The sequence below is a fragment of the Sorex araneus genome, chromosome X, assembly GCF_027595985.1.
Source record: "Sorex araneus isolate mSorAra2 chromosome X, mSorAra2.pri, whole genome shotgun sequence".
NCBI classification, from domain to species: domain Eukaryota; kingdom Metazoa; phylum Chordata; class Mammalia; order Eulipotyphla; family Soricidae; genus Sorex; species Sorex araneus.
This window is the reverse complement of record NC_073313.1, coordinates 202,699,500-202,721,181: the sequence shown is the minus strand read 5'-3', so window position 1 is coordinate 202,721,181 and position 21,682 is coordinate 202,699,500. Positions and strand designations below refer to the sequence as shown.

General features: G+C 38.2%; 1 protein-coding gene across 1 annotated transcript in view; it reads right to left on the bottom strand.

Annotated features, from left to right (window-relative positions):
• Positions 1–21,682, bottom strand: part of CERS6 (ceramide synthase 6) — a 332,575-nt gene that overhangs the window by 242,055 nt on the left and 68,838 nt on the right. The window contains exon 2 of the mRNA XM_004601129.2: positions 5,850–5,955. Within this exon, the coding sequence (XP_004601186.1) occupies positions 5,850–5,955 (106 nt within the window). The remainder of the gene's footprint in view (positions 1–5,849; positions 5,956–21,682) is intronic.

The window sequence follows — 21,682 nt, the reverse complement described above, 5'->3', positions numbered from 1 at the left end:
ATATTACATATTTCATAAGTCAATTTAATGTCTGACATTATATATAAAGGTATGTAAAATGATAAATATTTTCTTTAAATAAATCTTAATATACTCAGTTAAGTAACATGAACTCAATATTTATTAAAGAAAATAGTCATTCCATTCATATTTAAATGAGCTGACAACTCTATCACAGGTTCTAACCTGGTCCTTAGCCTACTAAAATAGAATATCCAGAAACAGGATGAAACAAACTGTATTTCACTCTTCCGGCATTGCTAAGGCAAATGAAAGTGTGTGAACCACTGGCCCAAACAAACACTTTCACTTACTGACCCCCAGACCAGCCACCATGTGGGAACAGCACAGTCCATGTTCCAGTATCCAGCTCTGACTGACTCAAAACCAAAAGCTAATTATTTGAAATGAAAGGTAGGCTCTCTAAATGTTTATGAAGCTTTACGCTTAGGGACTGGAAATGTGCCTCAGTGTTCTAGCACATGTTTTGCATAGGGGAGGCTTTACAACAAGAACAGAAAAACAAAAACCTTTAGATTTAGAGAGCTCTGGCAAGAGCCAGCGAAAAGACAAACAGAACAGTTGTAACCTCCCAAGGAAGGGCAACTGGAGAATATGAAGAAGTTCAAATGTATCTGTTCTTTACATGAAAAAAAAAAAAAAAACCTACAGTCACGGCATGGGACCAGAACAGTCACACATGGCCCCACATTTAGAATGGCTACCCTGTGCATTAAAGATCTGTGCTAATGTCTTGAATCGCCTCATAGGATCCTCTTCAGTAGCGCTGGGGAACCGGGGGTCCATTCTCGGCATTACTCATCCCTGCAGTGTGGGCCTGACGGTTTGGTGCTGAGGCTCAGCAGTGTAGTTTTCTCAAAACTACCAGAGCTCCAGTGCCACCAAAACTACACTTGGAAGTGCTCAGGGGAGTCATCTGGAGTAAGAGATTGAACTCAGGTTTTGAAATTATAAGGAATGTGCTCCACCCCTATGAAGGATACCCAACCCCATCCTGAAATTCTGAATATTACTCTTCAGGAATCGGTATTTTGTATATGAAGTCCAAAAGGCTGGGGAGCATGCACCAGGGACCTGGCATCTAGGCCCAGACACAGACCCATCACTCTTGCCAAATGAGTTCTGGGCATTCTACTTCCTTGTCCTCGTTAGCACCCCTGCCCTGTGACTACTGCTGCCCTGGGATCCAGGGTGAAACCAGCTGAGACTGTCCACCTTTAACAAAACAGCCACCTGCACCGTGGGCTGGCAACACCCCCGTGAGATTGGAGTACAACTATATGGAGACCTGTCATTGCTCAACCCAATCTAGATACCTATTGTTTGCTAATGTGATCACTGCAATACAAGTGGAGGTCACCCACTGCCCAGTTTAGGACATTAGGACCACGGGAAGGTGATACACCTACCTCACCTCCTCCACCCTTGACTAGCATGGTATATTGGCAAGAGACAAAACCTAACATCTGTCAGGTCTCAGTTCCTGCACAGAATCACAGGGTGCTTCAAGGTACTATATTGACCTCATGATAAGTCCCATGCCACATGGAGCACAACAATCAATAGAAAATTTTTAAAAAACAACTCTTGGGAGATCAAGAAAGCAAGCTTCCAGAAGAATGGAGGGAAACCTGTATTTTTATATCTTTAATGCTATGTTCTTTATGCTTTTTTAAACAAGGGATCCCACATTTCATTTTTCACTAATCCCTACAAATTATGTTGTCAGTACTATACACAACAGATTCTAAGAGTTTTTTTGTGGGGTTAGTGTGTGTGCTTGTGTGTTTGGTTTGGGGGGTACACTCAGCTGTGCTCATGGCTTTCTCCTGGCTCTGTGTTCATAGATCCCTCATGGCAAGACACAGGAAACCTTATGGAGTGCCAGGGATCAAATCCGAGTAGGCCACATGCAAGGCAAAGTGCCCTTTCTGCTGAGTCTACTCTCCAGCCCCTAGATTTAAAAAATTTGAAAGTACATTACTTTTCACTTGAAAGATGATAACTATACCATTCTCCGAAAGAAGGCTTGTGAAAGCCAGGATACTGGAGTATTGCTCAAATACATTCAGAACACTATTGAAACTCTCCAATACCCACCTCTTCTACTCCTATCAACAGACCTCTTATCTACTTATATCACAAACAATACTGGATAACTACAGAGAACTCAAATATTTGCTGCATTTATATTTAAAACACAAGTCTTTTGCTTTAATCACATAAAGACTCCTAATGTAATCACCTTGGTAACTAAAAGAATATGATCTTTAAAATCAGTGAGAAGTAAATAATCTCCAGCATTTCACTATGGCTACAAAATCCTTTTTATGACCTTCATGTAGGAAATTTCTCCAGAAACCATAACAAACATAAGGCAAGGGAAATAAACGGTCCATTTGGATTTGCAAGAGGAGGCACAACATTTGGATACGAAAGTCATTTCATTATCCATTTAGAGTATTGTATGCTTAGTGCATTAAATATGTGTCATACTCACATTTAAATATTAACCAGAGCTGAAGAGCCACAAGAGTTAGGGTGCTAAATGCAGCTGACCCTCACGGCCCCTCTCCACATGGTCAGGCCGAGCCTCACCCATCAGTGAATCTCTGATAAAACCCAGGTATGCAGGACTTTGTGAATGGGAACTCTGGGTTCAATGGGACGGGAAACAGAGATCCTCTGCCCATACCCCGCTGTCTCTGGCAACTCAGCAGTCACGCCCATAAGCCTCCTCTGGCTGGCACCAGAAAATCTCGTCATCAGCCACCATCCAGTTGTCATGTCCTTCTCTCTCAGAAGGGAGCATAACATGATGCTCACCCTAACCATGCGGCTGACCCCGAGCAAGGCTCTTTCACTTGGGATGTCCTAGAGGGGGGCAGGTGAGAGCCCTCCCGCCCCAAGGAACCCAGCCCAGGTGGCCAAAAACCTCCAGAACCCAGCTGTCACCATGCTCATGGCCGTTCTCCAGACACTTGGGCTGAGCCTCACCCATGTGTGAATCTGTTCCTGGACCATGCGGCTGCACTTCATGCCATACACCCTACCCATACTCCAAGAGTACTGCACCACATTTGATAGCGTCAAAGTAGGAGGCAACCAATCTTAGAGAGAAATATACATTTTTTACATATATATATATACATATAACAAGTCTCACAATGGAGATGTTACTGGTGCCTGCTCAAGCAAATGGATGAACAACGGGAAGACAATGATACAGTGACACAGTGAGATATATATATATATATGCATATATATAAAAACATAAAGCACACAAGGCTCAACCTTTAACAACATGGTAGTAATCTCTTATAGAACGGCTAATGGCCCTGGTGTGAAATAAAACAATCTCTACACTCTTTCCTCTAAGGATACTTTATTGTAGCATTTTCAACAGTTTTTCATAATAAACTATACAAAATATATTATTTCGATTCTGCTTTGGGCCAGGGATTGGAGCTCGGGATGGAAATATACGAAATATGGTGGTGGTAAGGTGTAATGGTGGTGGGATTGGTGTTTGAATATTAAATGTAATCAAATATTGTGAACTATTTTATAGAATTAAAAAATTTAATGCAGCTGACCTTGGTTAGATCCCTGGAATCTCATATGGTGCTCTAATCCCACCAGAACTGATTTGAGAGCAGAATCAGATGTAACCTTGACTACCTCTGGTTTGCTCTCCACATTTTTTAAATGAATCTGATAATTCCCAGTACATTTTTAAACAGGGGGAAAGGTATTTTTCTGTAGCTAACAGATACATTAAGAGAAAAGCACGTTTTCTTCCAAGTAATTTGTTCCTTTAAATGACACAGGATATGTGTTCATTCAGTTTAGAATCAGACAATCAAAAATCATCACACAGAGCTACTGAAAGAACTTTTCCTAAGATTCCACTCATTCTTCCTTCACGCAGAAATATAAAAAATACTTTGTGCATTTTTATGCTTTTACCAAGAAAAATATCACTTTTTACTGAATAGAAGGGAATACCTTACAGAAACAAAGACCATAAAATAAACAAAAATGCTTGAATATTTGAATCAATAGTCTTAAGACATTTTTAAGAGACAAAGCAATAAATAGCACAAATATGAAAAAGGACTAAAATTTGTTTAACCATGTTAAAACAAATCTTAGAAGCCTCAGTAATTCTCGCAGAAAAATGAAAAGCAGAAAACCAAGCATTTAATATGCAAATACAATACCGCACAGAACATCACATTTCTGTCCTACTCTCATCCACAGAACAGATAAAAAAGATATTTGGTTGCTGTGCTTCATTTTCTCAGGAGTTTAAATTAAGTGCTTTTCACTCCTGTATGCTACTTTCTCTGTCTAATGGAGTTCTCACGTGGGAATAAGAGGCAGCAATCTGCTCCTACTTCCATCTTCCTCCCCTCCCCTGCTCCCCTCCTCCCTGTCCCATTAAAGTCTCTCCAGAGTGACTACCTTCTCTCCTATTTTCTCCCAATGAATTCAGAGCTTTTGAATCTTCAATCAATTTTCATTATTTTTTTTGGGGGGGGGAGGCACACCTGGCAATGCTCAGGGGTTACTCTTGGCTCTGCACTCAGGAATTATTCCTGGAAGTGCTCAGAGAACTATATGGAATGCCAGGGATCGAACCCAGGTCAGCCACGTCAAGGCAAATGCCCTACCCGCTGCACTATGGCTCTGGTCCCCCAATTATCATTCTTTCACATTACAATTCTTTGCTCCTTCAGTTATCACATTGTTAACAGTTGCCTATGAATCAAAACTACTAGAACAACAGAAGTAATGCTTCTGTTAGTAAGCCAGCGAACATTATTTTTTATTGCAATAACATTATTAACCATAGAATTAACTTCTACATTTGAGGCGCATAATGTTACTGCATCATATTATCAAAGTGCCAATATCTCTCACCCCCATCCTGTTCCTTAATGCCTCCAGCCACCATCCAGCCTCTATCCAACCCTCCATCCCTAATTGGTAAAACTCAGTTCTTCCGACTGTTTTTTTACTTTGATCACAACTACTGCTTTCTTTATTCTACATTATGAGTGAGATCATCTAGCATTTATCTTTCTCATTCGAACTGATCTTGCTCAACATGACACCCTCTTTTTCCACCTCAAATCATAGTGAAGTGCAGCACTTTATCTCTTCTTACAGTTGAGCAGTATTCCATTGTGTATACATTTTACAATTTCTTTATTCACTCATTTGTTGTTGGATATCTGAGTTGTTTTCAGGTACTGGTCATTGTAAATAGATGTGCATTTGTCCTTTTGCATTAACACTGTTCATGCAATAGATGCTGAGGAGTGAGTTTTTAAATTGTTTCATTTTTAATATTTTGAGAAATCCCAATGCTGTTTTAAATATCCATGGTTGCTTAATCAAATGATATGCCCACTCACAGTAAATGGGCACTTTTTTTTCCGGACATAAATCATATTCCTCAGCTCTACTTAATTACCTCCACTCTTCCAACTCTTATTCATAAATCTGCATGTCATCTGAGATTAAAAGAGATAAAAAAAATCAGGCTAATCACTAATTTGCATGTTTTATATTGACAGACCTCTAAAGTCCCAATGATCAAGTTTGAGTAAATATCAAGTTTCAAACACACCCTATTTATTTAGCTTTTCCTCATATGTTGGTCTAGTCACAATGCTGGCTAGCTTGGGTTACCAAGAGCATTCATTCGAACACAAAGCAGCAAAACTGATTCTCAGACCCAGGAGAAAAGGGAACTGGATGATTTGAAACTGAGGATGATGCTCCTGACCATCTATATCCTCCCCTCCAAATAATCATACCTTTGTAATTGCAGTGAAGACCTTCTCCAGGATAGCATTTGGTTGGGCAATTTGTGGTCCATTGGCCTGGATGTTGAGAGCTATGGCACATGGTTTGGCAACAAATCTAAAGAAAAGAAGTCAGAAGTTATTTTTCTTGTAGCTGTTCTCACTGTCAAAGTTATACCTATTCAGCAGTCCCCAATATAATAGAAAAAATTTTGTAGTTTGACACTGTCAATATCTAGAAAGCCAATTTAATTTTTTTCCTTTCCTTAATTAACACCCCAGTAAAAGTATAAAAAGAAATCCTTTAAAATTTACTTTAGAGAGTATCAACATTTTGATGATAAAAATTGGATTAATTTGAGGATTAGGAAATATGTCTTCTTTACAATGTGAGTGAGAAAATGTTTTAAAAATGTCCTGAAGTTTAACAGGATAATAAAGTATAAGGTGCATGGTGTAACAGAGATTAAAAAGAACGATTCTAGTGCTTTTGTAAACTACTAGAGGACAATAGCAAAGGTGAGAAAACCACGTGACTATATTATATTGAGTTTCTTTTGAGGAGGAGAGATGCTCCCAAGCAATGTTCAAGGATGCCAGACCATCAACCAGACCAGATGGTTCCGCAACACTCCACATTCTCAGGCCTTGCAGTAAATAAAATGACCAAGGCCTTCCATGCAGTTTCACCAAGCTATATCTGCCCAATGGTGCTTGAACTTGAACTTGGGTTCCAGAACAAGCGATACATATGTCCCTAAACACTGAGCTATCTCCATGGAGAATGAGTTTTTCATTCTTAATACTGCTACTCATGCATCCCTGCTGGGCACATGGAGAAAGCCAGAGATGCTGCTATCCTTTGAGACAAGGCAGAGAGCATGGGGTCACAAAGGTAAGGTGCAATACAATACAAAGATACAGTGACCTGTCTAAAATATTTTTAAAACAGTAAAAGCATTTAAGACTTTATGAACTGTGTTAGATTTTCAAGAAATACAATTTTCCAAAAATGATTTTCAATAGTGACATTTAATATTTTCTACTAATACAACATCAGTTAGTGTTATATAAAAGAATTATCCAAATTAATTAAAGGGTCGACCAAAAGCAACAAAAGTATCACTGTATCATTGTATCACTGTCATCCCATTGTTCATCAATTTGCTCGAGCGGGCACCAGTAACATCTCCATTAATGACAGGTCTGTGATGCCCTTAGATATCCGGGGCTGCACGCACACTACAATGACTGGCTCAGCATGTGTCTACCCTACGCCGGCAGGCGCGAGTAACCAGCCACCCAAGATTGAGCAACAAAAATATAGCTAATAAAATTTCCATATGTGGTATTATGAAATATCCTACTGGGTTCTATTTCAAGTAAAAGAAGAAATTTACTCAAGCAAGAAACTGTAACAGTGAACATGCAAACTTAAGTCATGATAGACATACTCAGAAAATGTTCCATAGTGACCATATTTCCCTGGTCTTTCAGGGAGAATGTAAGGAAAAAGAACACCATTTTTCAGTATGTATGTCTTCCAGAAAAGGAAGTTTCCCAAAACTACTATATTCTCAATCGTTTTAACATAAAAATTTCCAAGACGTATTACCTAAGCTCCAAGCTTCAAAGAACATTTTTTCCCCTAATAATTCTGAATCTTCGGTATGAACAATGATCATGAATCTAGTTTAGTTAGAAGAAAAAAAATGAAATGTGATAAAGCCAGAACTGGTTTCCTTGCCAACGGTTTCTGCTTTATAGTTATCTCTTTGTTATACGGCATAATGAGGAGTGTGAAGTGACACAAGGTCCAGCAAGAGTGGGAAAAAAAAGTATTAAGTAGCAAAATTAATTTAGTATGAAGACCAAAAGCAACTCTTAGAATAGTTTCCTTCTACTCAAATTCTTGCTGGATTCTTCTTAGCCCTCCCTTGTTTCCCCCAGTCTCCCATGTTCTGAATGCTCCTTCAAATTCTCTTGTGGAATTTGCCCTCATCATCCTTGTAACATCCTGTGATCTAGTTCACTGTAGTCTAGTTCACCTAAGAAGTATCACTGTATCACTGTCATCCCATTGCTCATTGATTTGCTCAAGCGGGCACCAGTAACGTTTCCATTATGAGACTTGTTACTGTTTTTTGGTACATCAAATATGCCATGGGTAGCTTGGCAGGCTCCGCCTGCTGAGCGGGATACTTTCAGTTGCTTGCTGAGCTCTCCGAGAGGGACAGAGGAATCGAACCCGGGTCAGCCACATGCAAGGAAAACGCCCTACCCGCTGTACTATTGCTCCATCCAGCCCACCTAGAAGTGAAGAGCCCAAATGCATAGAATTATTTCACCTCTGCATAGTCTATAACAATGCCTGGAGACACAGGAAATCAGATCAACTGGCCATCATCAGTAAATGTGTCTCCTTGTAGCTACCATCAGTCTTGACAACTGCTGACAAGTTTCACACCGTATCCATCTACTTGGCAACAATGCAAGATCAGTGGTATTGAGTCAAGAAACTCACTCAAAACAATCTTCCAAATGCAAATTGCTCACCTTTGCCATCATCTTCCAGTAACTTAGAAAAAGCATTCAAAGCAGTTGGTTCTTTTAAAATCTACTACAGGGTGCATCTTACAATATCTCTTCTTTTTAAACTTCAAAAGACATTTATTTATTTTTTTAATTTTATTTTTTTATTAATGAGCGATAGCACAGCGGTAGGGCATTTGCCTTTCACGCGGCCGACCCGTGTTCGATTCCTCCGCCTCTCTCGGAGAGCCCAGCAAGCTACCGAGAGTATCTAGCCCGCACGGCTGAGCCTGGCAAGCTACCCGCGGCGTATTGGATATGCCAAAGACAGTAACAATAAGTCTCACAATGAGAGACGTTACTGGTGCCCGCTCGAACAAATCGATGAGCAATGGGATGACAGTGAGACTGATATTAATGAGTCACCGTGAGGGTACAGTTACAGAGTTTCGTGTCTGTGTTACAGTTATACAATACTCGAATACCCATCCCTTCACCAGTGCCCATTCTCCTCCACCGATGGCCCCAGTGTCCCTCCCCCACCAAGTGCTGTCCGCCCCCACCCCCCCCCCCGTGACAGGGAATTCTTTATTGTTCTCTCTCCTTTTGAGTGTTATGGTTTGCAATGGAGATACTGGGTGGCTATCGTGTTCAGTCTATAGTCTGCTTTGAAAAAATTTTAAGCAATGTCCACACATACACACACAAACACACACACACACACACACACACACACACACACACACTGAGCATGCCGGAGAGAGGCAAAAGTCCTGAGCACCACTGGATGTGGCTTTCCAACCACCAAACTGTGTCTCTCACAGTTCACACTCTTCTTTCACCCAAACTCTCAGAATTTGAAGCTGATCTGTCATCAGCAAGAATTTGAGTAGAAGGAAACTATTCTAAGAGCTCATTTTGGTCTTTATACTAAATTAATTTTGCTACTTAAAACTTCTTCCCACACTTGCTGGACCTTGTGTCATTTCACACTCTTTATAATGCCTTATAACAAAGAGAAAACCATAAATGCTTGCCAAATTACTAATTAACTCCCAGCTCCCAAAGGCAGCGATACCCTCTTTAAAAGATCAAACATCTACAAAGTACTTTTATGTACTCAAAGATATCTGAAAGTGACAATCATAAGGATTTTAAAACACTGAAAAAAAATTAGTCTGTTAAAATAGCAAAGAAAACACCTAAAAGAGTACTTACTCTTCAATTATTTCACAATACTTGTGTTTGTAGACATGATCTGAACATCTCTGAGATAAGCTCTGGGTGATGGTGCAGCTAAAGGCATACACAAAACATGAGGTGATTCTTGCATTCAAGCATGTTTATGTTACAAAAAAAGGAAGTAATACAAAAAATTCTAGAATACAAATCATTATTTTAATTATTTCTATGCACTCAACTTCAGTGAGGAGCACAGCTACAGAAATTTGTTCCTTCCTACCTGCTGTTTTTTCTAAATTTTATACTTATTAGACTATGGTGCTAAAATAACAAATCAACACACCTGATTAAGTTGCATAGAATAAAATCACACAGACAAATACACACATTCACACACTAACAAGACCAACTGAGAAACTAAAATAAACTGAATAAATAATGAAAGATAGTGCAGTTTTACAAAGCGTTGACACTGAGGGAAACTGAGTAAAGGGGACATGAGCTCTCAATATATTATCTGTCACAAGTACATGGAAATCAATCACTGTTTCAGTAAAGATTTTAATTTTAGGATTAAAAGTAAAACCAAAAACGGAGCTCAAAGGATAGCCATGTTTTGCATGCAGGAGTATCAGTTTTTAATCCTGGTTCCACGTGGTCCCCTGAGCACTACTGGATCTGGAACATTCCTAGTCTGAAGTAGCCCCTGAACACCAACAGGTGTGGCTCAAAAAAAATTAATTTTTTTTTAATTTTTAGAAATATAACAAAGGGGCATTCTGCTTTTGATGCAGAGCAACAAATTAATTAACTTCTTCTCTTTAAAATTTCCACACAACAGGAGCCAAAGAAAGGTTCATTGATTCACAGCATATCATGTCCCTAAGACATAAAAACAACAACTACTTGAAGGCTTTGGGAACAATAAAAGCATGTTAACTCTGGAGATGAGTCAGAACTTGGAGCATAATATATTTTGCAGCTTCACTCTGAGATCAGACAATGCACAGCAGCAGATACACTTTGACACTCTTTCTGGTTGTGAGTTCCAGAGAAGAAAACTGGGGAAACCAGAGTGAAGAGAATACTCTGAAGGGGAAAATTATATATATATAATATATTTGATACTTATTATTTATATATAAATGTATTTTACATATAATATAATATATTTTATATATATAATACATATCTCTAACAGAAGCATGATCTGGTGGATCTCCAAACCACATAAGTTTGATTTCAAGCAGAAAACAAAAGGTTTAAAGAACTGATGCCTCTGTGCACTGCTAGCATCACAGGCAAAAATCATGCTTATAAATATAAATATCAACTTTTTCAGAACAATGTACAAAACATGTTGAATCTCTACATTATGACATTTCCAGCACCTAAAACACAATCTACTGATGAAGTAGAAAGGAAACATACACAACTTTTAGGGGGAAAGATATGCTAAAGCATCGGGTAACTGAAAGATATGTTCATTAAAAAACATGCAATCTAAAAAAATAGAAAGAAAAATATAACAATAAAGTTGAGGACTCATGGAACAATTGTCAAATGGGTAATTTGAATTTCAGAAAAAGGCAACAAATTGAAGAATAAAATGTTAAGAAAAAAAATAAAAACAATTCCCAAATCTGACTATAAAAAGTAAATGAACACAAATGTAACAAGCTCAAGAACCCTAAAGGAAAGTTAAATTTGAAAAGAGAAAAATGTAGTTGCATGAAAGTGATAAAGAGAAAAAAATACTGACAATCTCGAGACAAAAATGGCACACTGTATGCAAGAGAAATAGTTTGAGGGACAATAACTTCTAATTAGATATTGAGATTCAAAGACAGTGAAGCAAAATACACTGGGGGGAAAAAAAGAAAAAAATTAAACCATCACCCCCAAATTCTATTTTCATCGAAAATATTTTTTAAAGAGTGAATGTAAGAAAAAAAGATATATAACAGTTTGCCATCAGAACCCCATTTCAAAAACACTACAAAAAATTCTTAAGGTTGAAAATGTAAAACCAGATTGAAACTCAAACCTTCAGTAATGAGTGGAGAATATCAAAGATGACACACATGCTGGTAAATACAGAAGCACTGAGGAGCTTTATAAATTAATAACAACCAATTAACAATAGATGAAATACTAAAGTTTGCATTTTACAATAAAGTATTCTCCAATTATTGGAAATAATATATTTCCCTAGCTGACTGTACTGGAAAGAAACCTCAACACAGACAAGGGAACTTTCAGGTAAAAAAAGGAAGTAGGAAGAGGTAGTGACTGATTCAGCTTACTGTTCTACTGCCAGCACTTCGATAGCTCCCCGTGCTCAACATTCTGGAGTGCAAAGGCTATGTCCTATAGCAGCATCCAGAATTTCTAATTCACAGAGATTCAGGGGTTCCAGGGATAGCTCAGCAGTCACTCCTTCATAAGCTCAATACTTGGTGCTGCTGACATAAGTCAAGCATAATTCAGAAACTTCTGCTGTCCAGGCCCTCCAGTGCTGCAAGAGTGTGCAACCTCTAACAAGACCCAAGCCTGAGCCAGCCTCCAAACTCTGGCAAGCAAGTGGACAAGCACAAGAAGAGCGAATCCCCTGAAGGCACTGAGATCAAGGTTGCAGGAGCAGTAAACAGATGCGCAACCCCCTGGAAAGCAAGCAACCAAGAGTTTGAGAACTCCAGTCATCACAGCGGTAACGGCACCAACGGAAGTGGGGGAAATTACTAATTTCTAAACTTGAGGTAACAGTTTAGAATGGATTTTGAAAGCTAAAACATACGCATGATTGAACACGCAAGTGGTCTTAGTATTTGCACATACAAATCAACACATAAAAAGTCGTCAGGCTCATGAGACCTGACAGAGTCAAATCAATGAGAGGAGGTTTAAGAAGTGAACTGTTGGTGATTCCAGTATTTAATGTTTAGAGTACAGTCTTTCAATATACTGTCATCTAGGTATTTGAAAAGAATAAATATGTAAACTATGTGAACACTAAAAATTTTAATAAACTGGTAATTTTTAAAGCATGCTATACTTACAAATGGAAAGTATATGATAAACTGAAATCTTAAAAGCAAGTTACAATGCTTTCTTAAAGAAATTTAACACTGCACATTTTTTTCTTTTCTTTGTTATTAAGCAACAAAAAAATGGGTTGGAATAAAGATAGTACAGTTTATAGAAACAGTAGGAAACTTAGAATAAATGAGAATTATGGTCAGGGCCAAGACAATTACAAATGTCATAGTTCCCTATGACCTTTAAGAATTCCTGAAATGCTTATTAAATATCAATATTCTATTTGTGTTTCATTTGGGTACTTTCCACAGACCTTAAAAGTAGTATATAGTGATGTGCAAAAAATAATCAACAGCATTTGTAATAAAAAAATTACTGGGAATGACATCACCAAAGGTAAACATTATTGAAATCTGAGCATTTTTCTGCTACCACCAGCACAAGTTTTATATCCTTGCTCTATCACATTTAATTGAAAAAATATATATCACATGTATGTATTTTAAATAGTCCTCTGAAGAAATTGTATCTCTTTGGTAAAAATCTTGGTTACACAGATGTGGGATATTCTCATTTTTGCTTCTAAAAGACTGTCTCAGAAGCACCTTATTTTTACATGTACAAAGGATTTGAATAGACATTTTCCCAAAAAGAAAAAAAAAGACTGTCTCAGAAATAGCCAACTTTGTGCTTTCAGACAAGACAGACACTCTGGTCAAAGTTCCAAAATTTTACCATAATTAAAATTCCAGCAAAGGTAAAACTTGAAGGATTAAACTACTTGGACTGACCACTGAAATATCTCTCCCACTGCAGAATAACTACCAATTCCTCTATTTGCTTGATCTCTACCAGATAAATTCTGGTATCGACCTAACACTTCTCAAGCTTTAAAGAAAAAAGCTATAAAAATTCAAAGAGGAAAATCTCCTGATTCTTCTAAACTCTACAAATGAATTTTCACATTTATATTGTTTTAGGTTGATCAGTAGAAAAATGGTCAAAAGCAGCAAGATAGTCAATTCACAAAAGAAAACATAAAATATAAATGCATATAGAATGAGACCCTCAACCTCATCAGGAAAATAAAACAATGCCATTTCACACCCTCCAGACTGCTTCTAATAATGTTAAGTATACATGAGGGCTTGGAGCAACAAGAAAGTCTAGAAACATACTAAACTTGAAGAAAATATGGTAAAGAATGCGTGCAGCCTTCAAATAATGGAAAGTTCATGTAAATTAGTCACAAGGATCAACAGACATAAGGAAAAATGCTCAACCGAGTCTGTTTTTTTAAAATGGTAGCAAAAAAGCAATTTATTTTTTTATTAAATTACCATGAGATACAGTTACAAAGCTTTCATGATTGAGTTTCAATTGTACAATAATCAAACAACCATCCCTCCTCCAATGTACATTTTTCACCACCAATCTCCCCAATATCCCTCCTGCAACCCCTACCCCACCTCCTGCCTCTATGGCAGACAATTTCCTTCTCTCTCTTCTCTCTCTCTCTCTCTCTCTCTCTCTCTCTCTCTCTCTCTCTCTCTCTCTCTCTCTCTCTGGCGGACAATTTCCTTCTCTCTCTCTCTATGGCAGACAATTTCCTTCTCTCTCTCTCTCTCTCTCTCTCTCTCTCTCTCTCTCTCTCTCTCTCTCTCTCTCAACTTTGGGCTATTGTGGTTTACAATACCAATACTGAGAGGCCATCATGTTTGGTCCTTAGTCTACTTTCAACACACATCTCCCCTCCTGAGTGATCCCTCCAACCATGATTACTTAGTGATCCCTTCTCTATTCCAGCTGCCTTCTCCCCCAGATCATGAGACAGGCTCCCAACCATGGAGCAATCTTCCTGGCTCTTATCACTGTCCTTGGTTGTTAGTCCCGTATTATGTTATTTTGTATTCCACAAAAGAGTACAGTCATTGTATGTCTGTCCCTCTCTTCCTGACTCCTCCATTTCACTTAGCAGGATACTCTCCATGACCATTTACTTTTAAGCAAATTTCATCTTTCCTAACAGCTGCATAGTATTCCACTGCATAGATGTACCAAAGTTTCTTTAACCAGTTGCCTATTCTCAGGCACTGGGTAAAATTGCAATATTTACAGGTGATAATGATAAACTTAAGTTTGACAAGTTCCAATACTGAAAAGAATGGGGTGAAATGGGTACTTAAGTGTTGGTGGTTGTCTACAATGCTGTGCTCAGGATCTTGGGTATATTGATGGCATAGAACTAAAGAAAATGTACATCAAAACTATAAGTATTAGGGACTAGAGAGGCAGTACAGTGGCTAGGACGCTTGCCTTGCACATGGCAAATCTGGGTTTAATACCCAGCATCCCATACAGTCCCTGAGCCTTCCCAGGAGTAATTCCTGAGTGCAGGGCCAGAAGAAACCCCTTGAGCATCACAAGGAGTGACAAAAAAAAAACACCAAAAAAACATAAACATTAACACTATTGTAATTTTGCTAAGTAAACTATTGTTAAAATTTCAAAATGTTATACAGTGGTAAGATTTTTGAAATGCTATTTAGTAGATTGTTAAAATGTCTAGCCCTCTGTGGTGTTGCTAGTTATATGTCCTATTGGGCCTCTTTTTTTTCCACAAATAATGTGGCATTTTTTAGAGAAAAAGTTCATTTTCAGTATTACTTGAAGTAATGAAGAAAACTAACGTAAGGATACAAAAAATCATCAGAATCACATATATAATATATGATACATCTATGAAATTCATACAATTACTAAAAGATGGTCATTGGTTATGCTTCAATATATAATAGTAAATGCAAACTGCATGATAGAAAACAACCAGTGCCATATTATAGTTACTGAAAAAAGAAATATGCTCATCTAAATTTAGAAGCTGTTAAAAGTGATAACCTTTGGAGTTAAAAAGATTGATTTGGGGACCTGGAGAGATGGTTCAAAGGAATAGAGTGCATTCTTTCTCTAAAAGACTCCTTCATTAGACTTTCAGTACTGCATGATTTCCTGAGAACCACCAGGTGTGGCCTTGGAGGTCCCCATACTATGAGGTCCAAACACTGCCACTTTGCTGGACCCAAGCTTCAGGCCCACACCACAGAGTCCAGATGGGTGGACTGGCCACATGCACCATAGCAAAGCAGCATTGAGGAGGTTTCTATAAAATAATTTAAAGTGAAGCTAACTTTAATCTTATATGCTTCTGTTTGTAGTTTGTACATATTATGCTTTTATATCTTGAAATGACCATATCTGGTTGTGCTTGTAGGGTATCCCTGGCTCTGTGTCTGTGGATTACTCTGGGAAGTGCTCAGGGGACCACATTGTCTACTGAGAATCAAACTAATTAGTTGCATGCAAGCAAAGTGCCTTAAATCCTGTGCTATATTTTATAGTTATTTTGAAGACAAATCACATTAGAAGACTTTCAATGAGCATTTCTAAGAATTTTAACAATTTTAGTGTATGATATGCCAAAGTGAGCACGGGTCTTCACAACTTTAATAATTTTTAATAGACATAGCAATTCAGGTGTACAACATAATGATTCAATATTTGTACACACAGCAATATCATGACCACTAAACATCTACTTAACCCTGTCTCCATAACTACAAAAATATTTCTTGTGGTGAGAGTTTTTAAGATCACTCTCTCAGCAAGTTTTAAGAGAGTTCTCTAAAGCAATCCTATTTTGAGCATCAGAGAGAACAGACTACCATCAGCGAGCAGTTTAAGAAGAGTCTAGAGGAAGCTGAAGTCTTAGACAAGTGATATCAGTACTGGAAATTCCTGATTAGTTTAACAAGATGAGGTAAAGTTTGACTAAGTATATCTGAGTATAAGAAGCATTTGTCCTGTGCGGTGATAACAGTTCAGAGCTTATTATCTTTAGTACCCAACAGAATCTGACATATAATAAGCCTTAACCAGAAAATTATTTTTAAAAACAATAAATTAATTCCATTTTCTATTACTTCTCTGATTTTCTGAGAACCTCGCCAGTGTAACCATAGTTTTGTTCACATTATTTTCATTATCAAATTGTTTTTAAAAGTAAAAATATGTTTATTGGATACAAAAATGGACAAATGAATAAAAACATTACCATTAAAAGTGCAGATACTATTATTGTGGTTAGGTTTTTGTTTGTTTTGTTTCTTGTTTGGGGAGCAATACTCAGCAATGCTTGTGGAACCGGTTCAATGCTGGCTCTCATCAAACTTTACCCTCCTACATATACAGCAGGCTGTCCAGGAGCAGGGGCACAGTGGGGTTGGTGCTTTCCTTGTACGTATCTCACATAGGTTTAATACCTAGAACTTTATATGGATTCTCCACCAAGAGTTCCGAGTACAGAGCCAGGAGTAAGCCCTGAGCACTGCTGGATGAGCACCCTCTCCCTCCACCCCACCCCCCTACACTCACACAAAAGCATGCACTCCAGTCCTTTGATCCATTACCCTGGCCCTAAACATAGTTTTGAACCAGTTTAAGTTATGCTTTCAAATTATGAGCAGGTTATTCAAAGTTATGCATTCTTTCCTAGTTGCTTAGTTAAAACTGCCCAAGTAGTTTAGAAATCTATAAGCAACTTCTGAGAGTTGAGAGTTGGCCTGAAGAACTGGGTTTGCCAAAAGGGTAGAGTTAGGAGAATGGGAAAGGACCTGGGAACACTGGTGGAAGGATGCTGGCACTTGGTGGAGGGTGTGGTGTTGGAACATATGTGAAATAATTAACAGAATTATAAATTACATTGCCCAAATAAAGGGGGGGAAGGGAGGAACACTGCAAGGGAGTTCAATATAAGTGAGTTATCACAAGCCAGTCTCTATCTAACTTGGAGATTAGACCCATATAGGACTCAGAGAAAGAGAAGGAGGAGGAGGAGAAGGAGAAGAAGGAGGAGGAGAAGGAGGAGGAGGAGGAGGAGGAGGAGGAGGAGGAGGAGGAGGAGGAGGAGGAGGAGGAGATCTATATGCCTCTTTTATGAGAGGTGAGGCACACTCAGTGGTGCTCAGGGCTAACTTCTGGCTCTGTTCTTGGGGATCCAAATGTGGTGCCATTTTTGCCTCTTAAGCATCTTTTAACAGACAAGAATCATATCGAGAAGATGATTTTCAAAGATAGACTTCAAATTCTTTATGTGACCTAATTTCTCAAAGCATTGATGTTGCAAATATATTGGGATGTTGAAAATAGCAGAGGCATGGGAATGAAGATGATCTAACCTCGTAGGATGAAATGAGCTAACCACACAAAGCATTCTGCTCAGTACCTGGTAGGCAGAACCTTTGTGCTAATTAGGACAGACCTCTCTAAGCAGGTGTGGCCCGCTGGGCCTACAGTTTGGCAAGTCTGGATTTCAGTCCTGAAGCTCTGTTGGGCAGCAGGCAACCCTGCACCATGAATAACCCATAGAACTATTTTTGGATACCACCAAGGGATGGCACTACAGAGAGGTCAAACTACCTTCCCACTTTTCAGTAACAAAATAATCTGTCTTTGTACCTGGTTCCTCACTTAAAATGGGACAATCAGTATTCACCTCACTGGGCTATAATGTGGGCTAAATGAGTGAATGCATGCGCAACACAGAGGAGAGTGCACACAAAATATTTATATTGCATAAAATGTCAGTTATTACCATCAACATTACCCACTTAGTTGTCTAAATAACTGAAATAGCAAAATGACACATAACAATGTTTGACCATCTAGTAATTTAAGTAACAAACCCGGGAAGGTGAGTCTCTAAAGAAAAGGTCATCCTCTTTACAACATTCCTACTGATGGATTTAAATAATATTGAAGAATTTTCAGTGGAAAAAATAAAGCAATGCTTATAAGTAGATACACTAAAAAGTTACCCAGCCTATAGCTACTAACAGAATTTGGCTTACTTTAATATTCTTTTTTTATGCTTCTCTAGAATTTTCAGTATGTTAAAATGAAAGTACAAACCAAAAATATAAAACAAATATTTTTAATGAATAGAGAGGATGTTTTCCATGTCAACCAAAGACTCAAAACCTCAGTGCCACACAAAATAATCTAACATGTCCTTTACATGAGACAGGTATAATTCAGTTAATTCCATGAGTTGTTAAGCAAAGAATTCCATCAAACTGACACCAAAATAAGAACAGTAAGTGGATTTTAAGAATGCCATCATCCTACTTTATCAGATAAAGGGTGAAACTTGAGTCTACAGGAACAACAAAAGGTATGAAACAACATGAAGTTACTTCAAGAAAAATGTTACCAAAAATATATAGGTCAAGAGATTTTAAAATGCCACCAGGAAAAAAAATGCTTCTATCTGTGCATGAAGATACCACAAAAGGTCTTTATTTCCTCATCTCTGCAATGAAAATCATAATTACACTGTTTTATGTTGGGAAATATCTTAAAATTATTGACACCTAAAGACCAACTAAAAGGTAATAGTGATGGAGAATATGATACGCAGAGTGGTATACAGGCAAACACTATTTTCTTAGGGAAAATTATGAATTTTTACTTTGTGCAATGTATTATGGAGTTAGCAGATGCCATTGGGCTTCACTGGCACATGACAGGGACGAATGAAGACATTATTGGTGCCCGCTCGAACAATCAGTGAACAACGGGATGACAGTGATAGTGATTAGAGAGTAGTTAAAAGGAATGTCCCAGCACAATCATATCCCAAGCGAATCTGCTCTAAGCCTGGGAGTGTTAGAAATTTGTTTAATACTTCTAACCTATCATCACAATTATAAAATAGAGACAACAGAACCTACTTTGCAAATTTTGTGGGAGAATAGACAGGATAAATATAAATCTTGCAGCCCAGTGCTCAACATTTGAAAGGTATTCCATAACCATTGGCTAGTCTTAAGTTTTCATTACAGAAAACAAACATTTGATACATTAGAAGGACCTCTAGCTGAGCTGGTCAGTAACCAGCAGTGGGAAGCTAACCATGGGGAAAAAAATCTGAGGATGATAAAAATTTATGAAATAGCCAGAAGACTTAATAGCACCCTATTTTACCAGGACTATCCTTCCTACAAGTCAGATTTCACTCTAAAGTGAGCCTTCAGAAATGTCTTTTGAGCTTGGAGCATCTATAAACTTTCTTTTGTGCAAGTTCTTGTGAATTTTCATTTATTTCAAAGTAACAAAGTTTTAAGAAATCTTCCCTTGGTGTCTTATTTTAGTTTTTCATCATATTTAATTTAAAATATTTTTCCAACATCATTCTTTCTTGTTGAAATATAAATTAATTCCCTCTTTTCTTAGCCCTTCAAGGAGTTGGAAAAGTCAAATGACTTCCTCAAAAACCCAAAAAGGCAAAGGCATCTGCATTTTCCTCCCTTCAAGAATAAATGGCGTGGGTCCTACAAATCTTTCCTCATTCATCTTTTTCTTTTATAAGTTTGAATCTTACTATGGTCAAGATCTTTTTTCTAAATCTAAATTTATCTGATTCTGGAAGGGGAAAGAGGAGACTGTTAGGAAATGGCTGTGTTATTAATAAATCATTATTGGCAGAGACATTTTTTTGCTGTTGTTTAAAAAAATAACACGAAGCTTTCTGAAAAAAACTACAGCTAAGGCATAAATAACTGTAGTAAAAAGACCTGTCAGCCCATTCCACTCCTTGTGGGAGGTGAGGGTCAGGGCGTAGAAGGCCATCAAGAGAGATACGGGCTGAAAATAGACTATAGACCAAACATGATGCCTACTTAATACCTCTGTAGCAAACCACAACACCCAAAAAGAGAGAGCAAGCAAATGGGAATACCCTGCCACAGAGGCAAGGTGGGGTGAAGGGGGCAGGGTAGGAGTGGTGGGAGGGATGCTGGAACCACTGGTGGAGGGATGGGTACTCGATCATTGTATGACTGAAACGTAAGCATGAAAACCTGTAAGTCTGTAACTTTGTCTCACGGTGATTCACTAATAAAAAAATTAAAAAAAAATAGAAGGCCACCAAGTGCATGAAATAGAGAGTGTGGATCCCTGGGAAGCTAAACTGACCCGAGAACTGTCCACGCTGCCTCTCCGTGCTAGGCATTTTTCAAGATTCTGGAGGAAATAAAAGCTCTAACCCACAGATACCTCACCATGTGCTTGTTTCAACTATTCAAGAAACAGAAAGTCAGCTATTGCTACTTTATAATAATAAAGTCAAAGGAATGGTGCTTTTGTCTTAAATTGCGACATATATGCCTATACTTTGCATTACATAAATTACAAAGTTATTAATGATATATAGGAAAGTAACGTGTATAGTACATCTTTATATGCAAAAACATTCTTGCAGTCAGGCGAGGTTTTTAGATATTACCATTAAAATTAAGTGGCATATTGCATACGGTTTTGTTTATAAGCTGCTCTTTTCTGCACCTTGATACCTCTGTGGTCTTTTCATTGAGAGGCATTACTGTACCCTCACAAAATTTGTCACTGCCAGCAACGCCTTGCTAGCTCATTGACTGCAATTTCAGCAACTTCATCTCTAACTGCTGCTCCCAGCACAGTCTGTCAGCTTTTGACACATTGCACAAACCAAGAGCTCAGGAGCTCTGCAGTATGCTTGAGAATTCCCCATAACTGTACCCCATGGCACACTTACAGAAACATCCTTGTCACTGCCCTCATGCTTATTCTGTGACAGGATGTAGCCCCTCCCCCCCTTATCACTTACCATCTTCCTCAGATGACCAGCCAAGAAAAGTGGAGTTTCAAATAGCCAGTCTTCCAGATCAGTAGCTAGACTGTCTTAGAGGACCTTACAAGTAGATATATCTCAAAATTGGCCCCAGAACTAAACTTTAACTGGAGTGTTCCCAGTGTGCCTGTAATGCACTAATCCTTTAATCCGACAGATTTGCTAGGTGTTTTAAGACTCACCAAATACTTGTACACTTTATCTCTATCTTCAAGATGTCTCCAAGGGATAAGCAACCAGATTTTACTTATCACTATTTTACAAAAAAAGAGGAGAGGATGCTGATGACTCAGTGACTTGATCTAAACACTGAGGTGCATTTCAGTACAGTCCCATTATTTTTACTCCATGAAATGCAATCATCCCA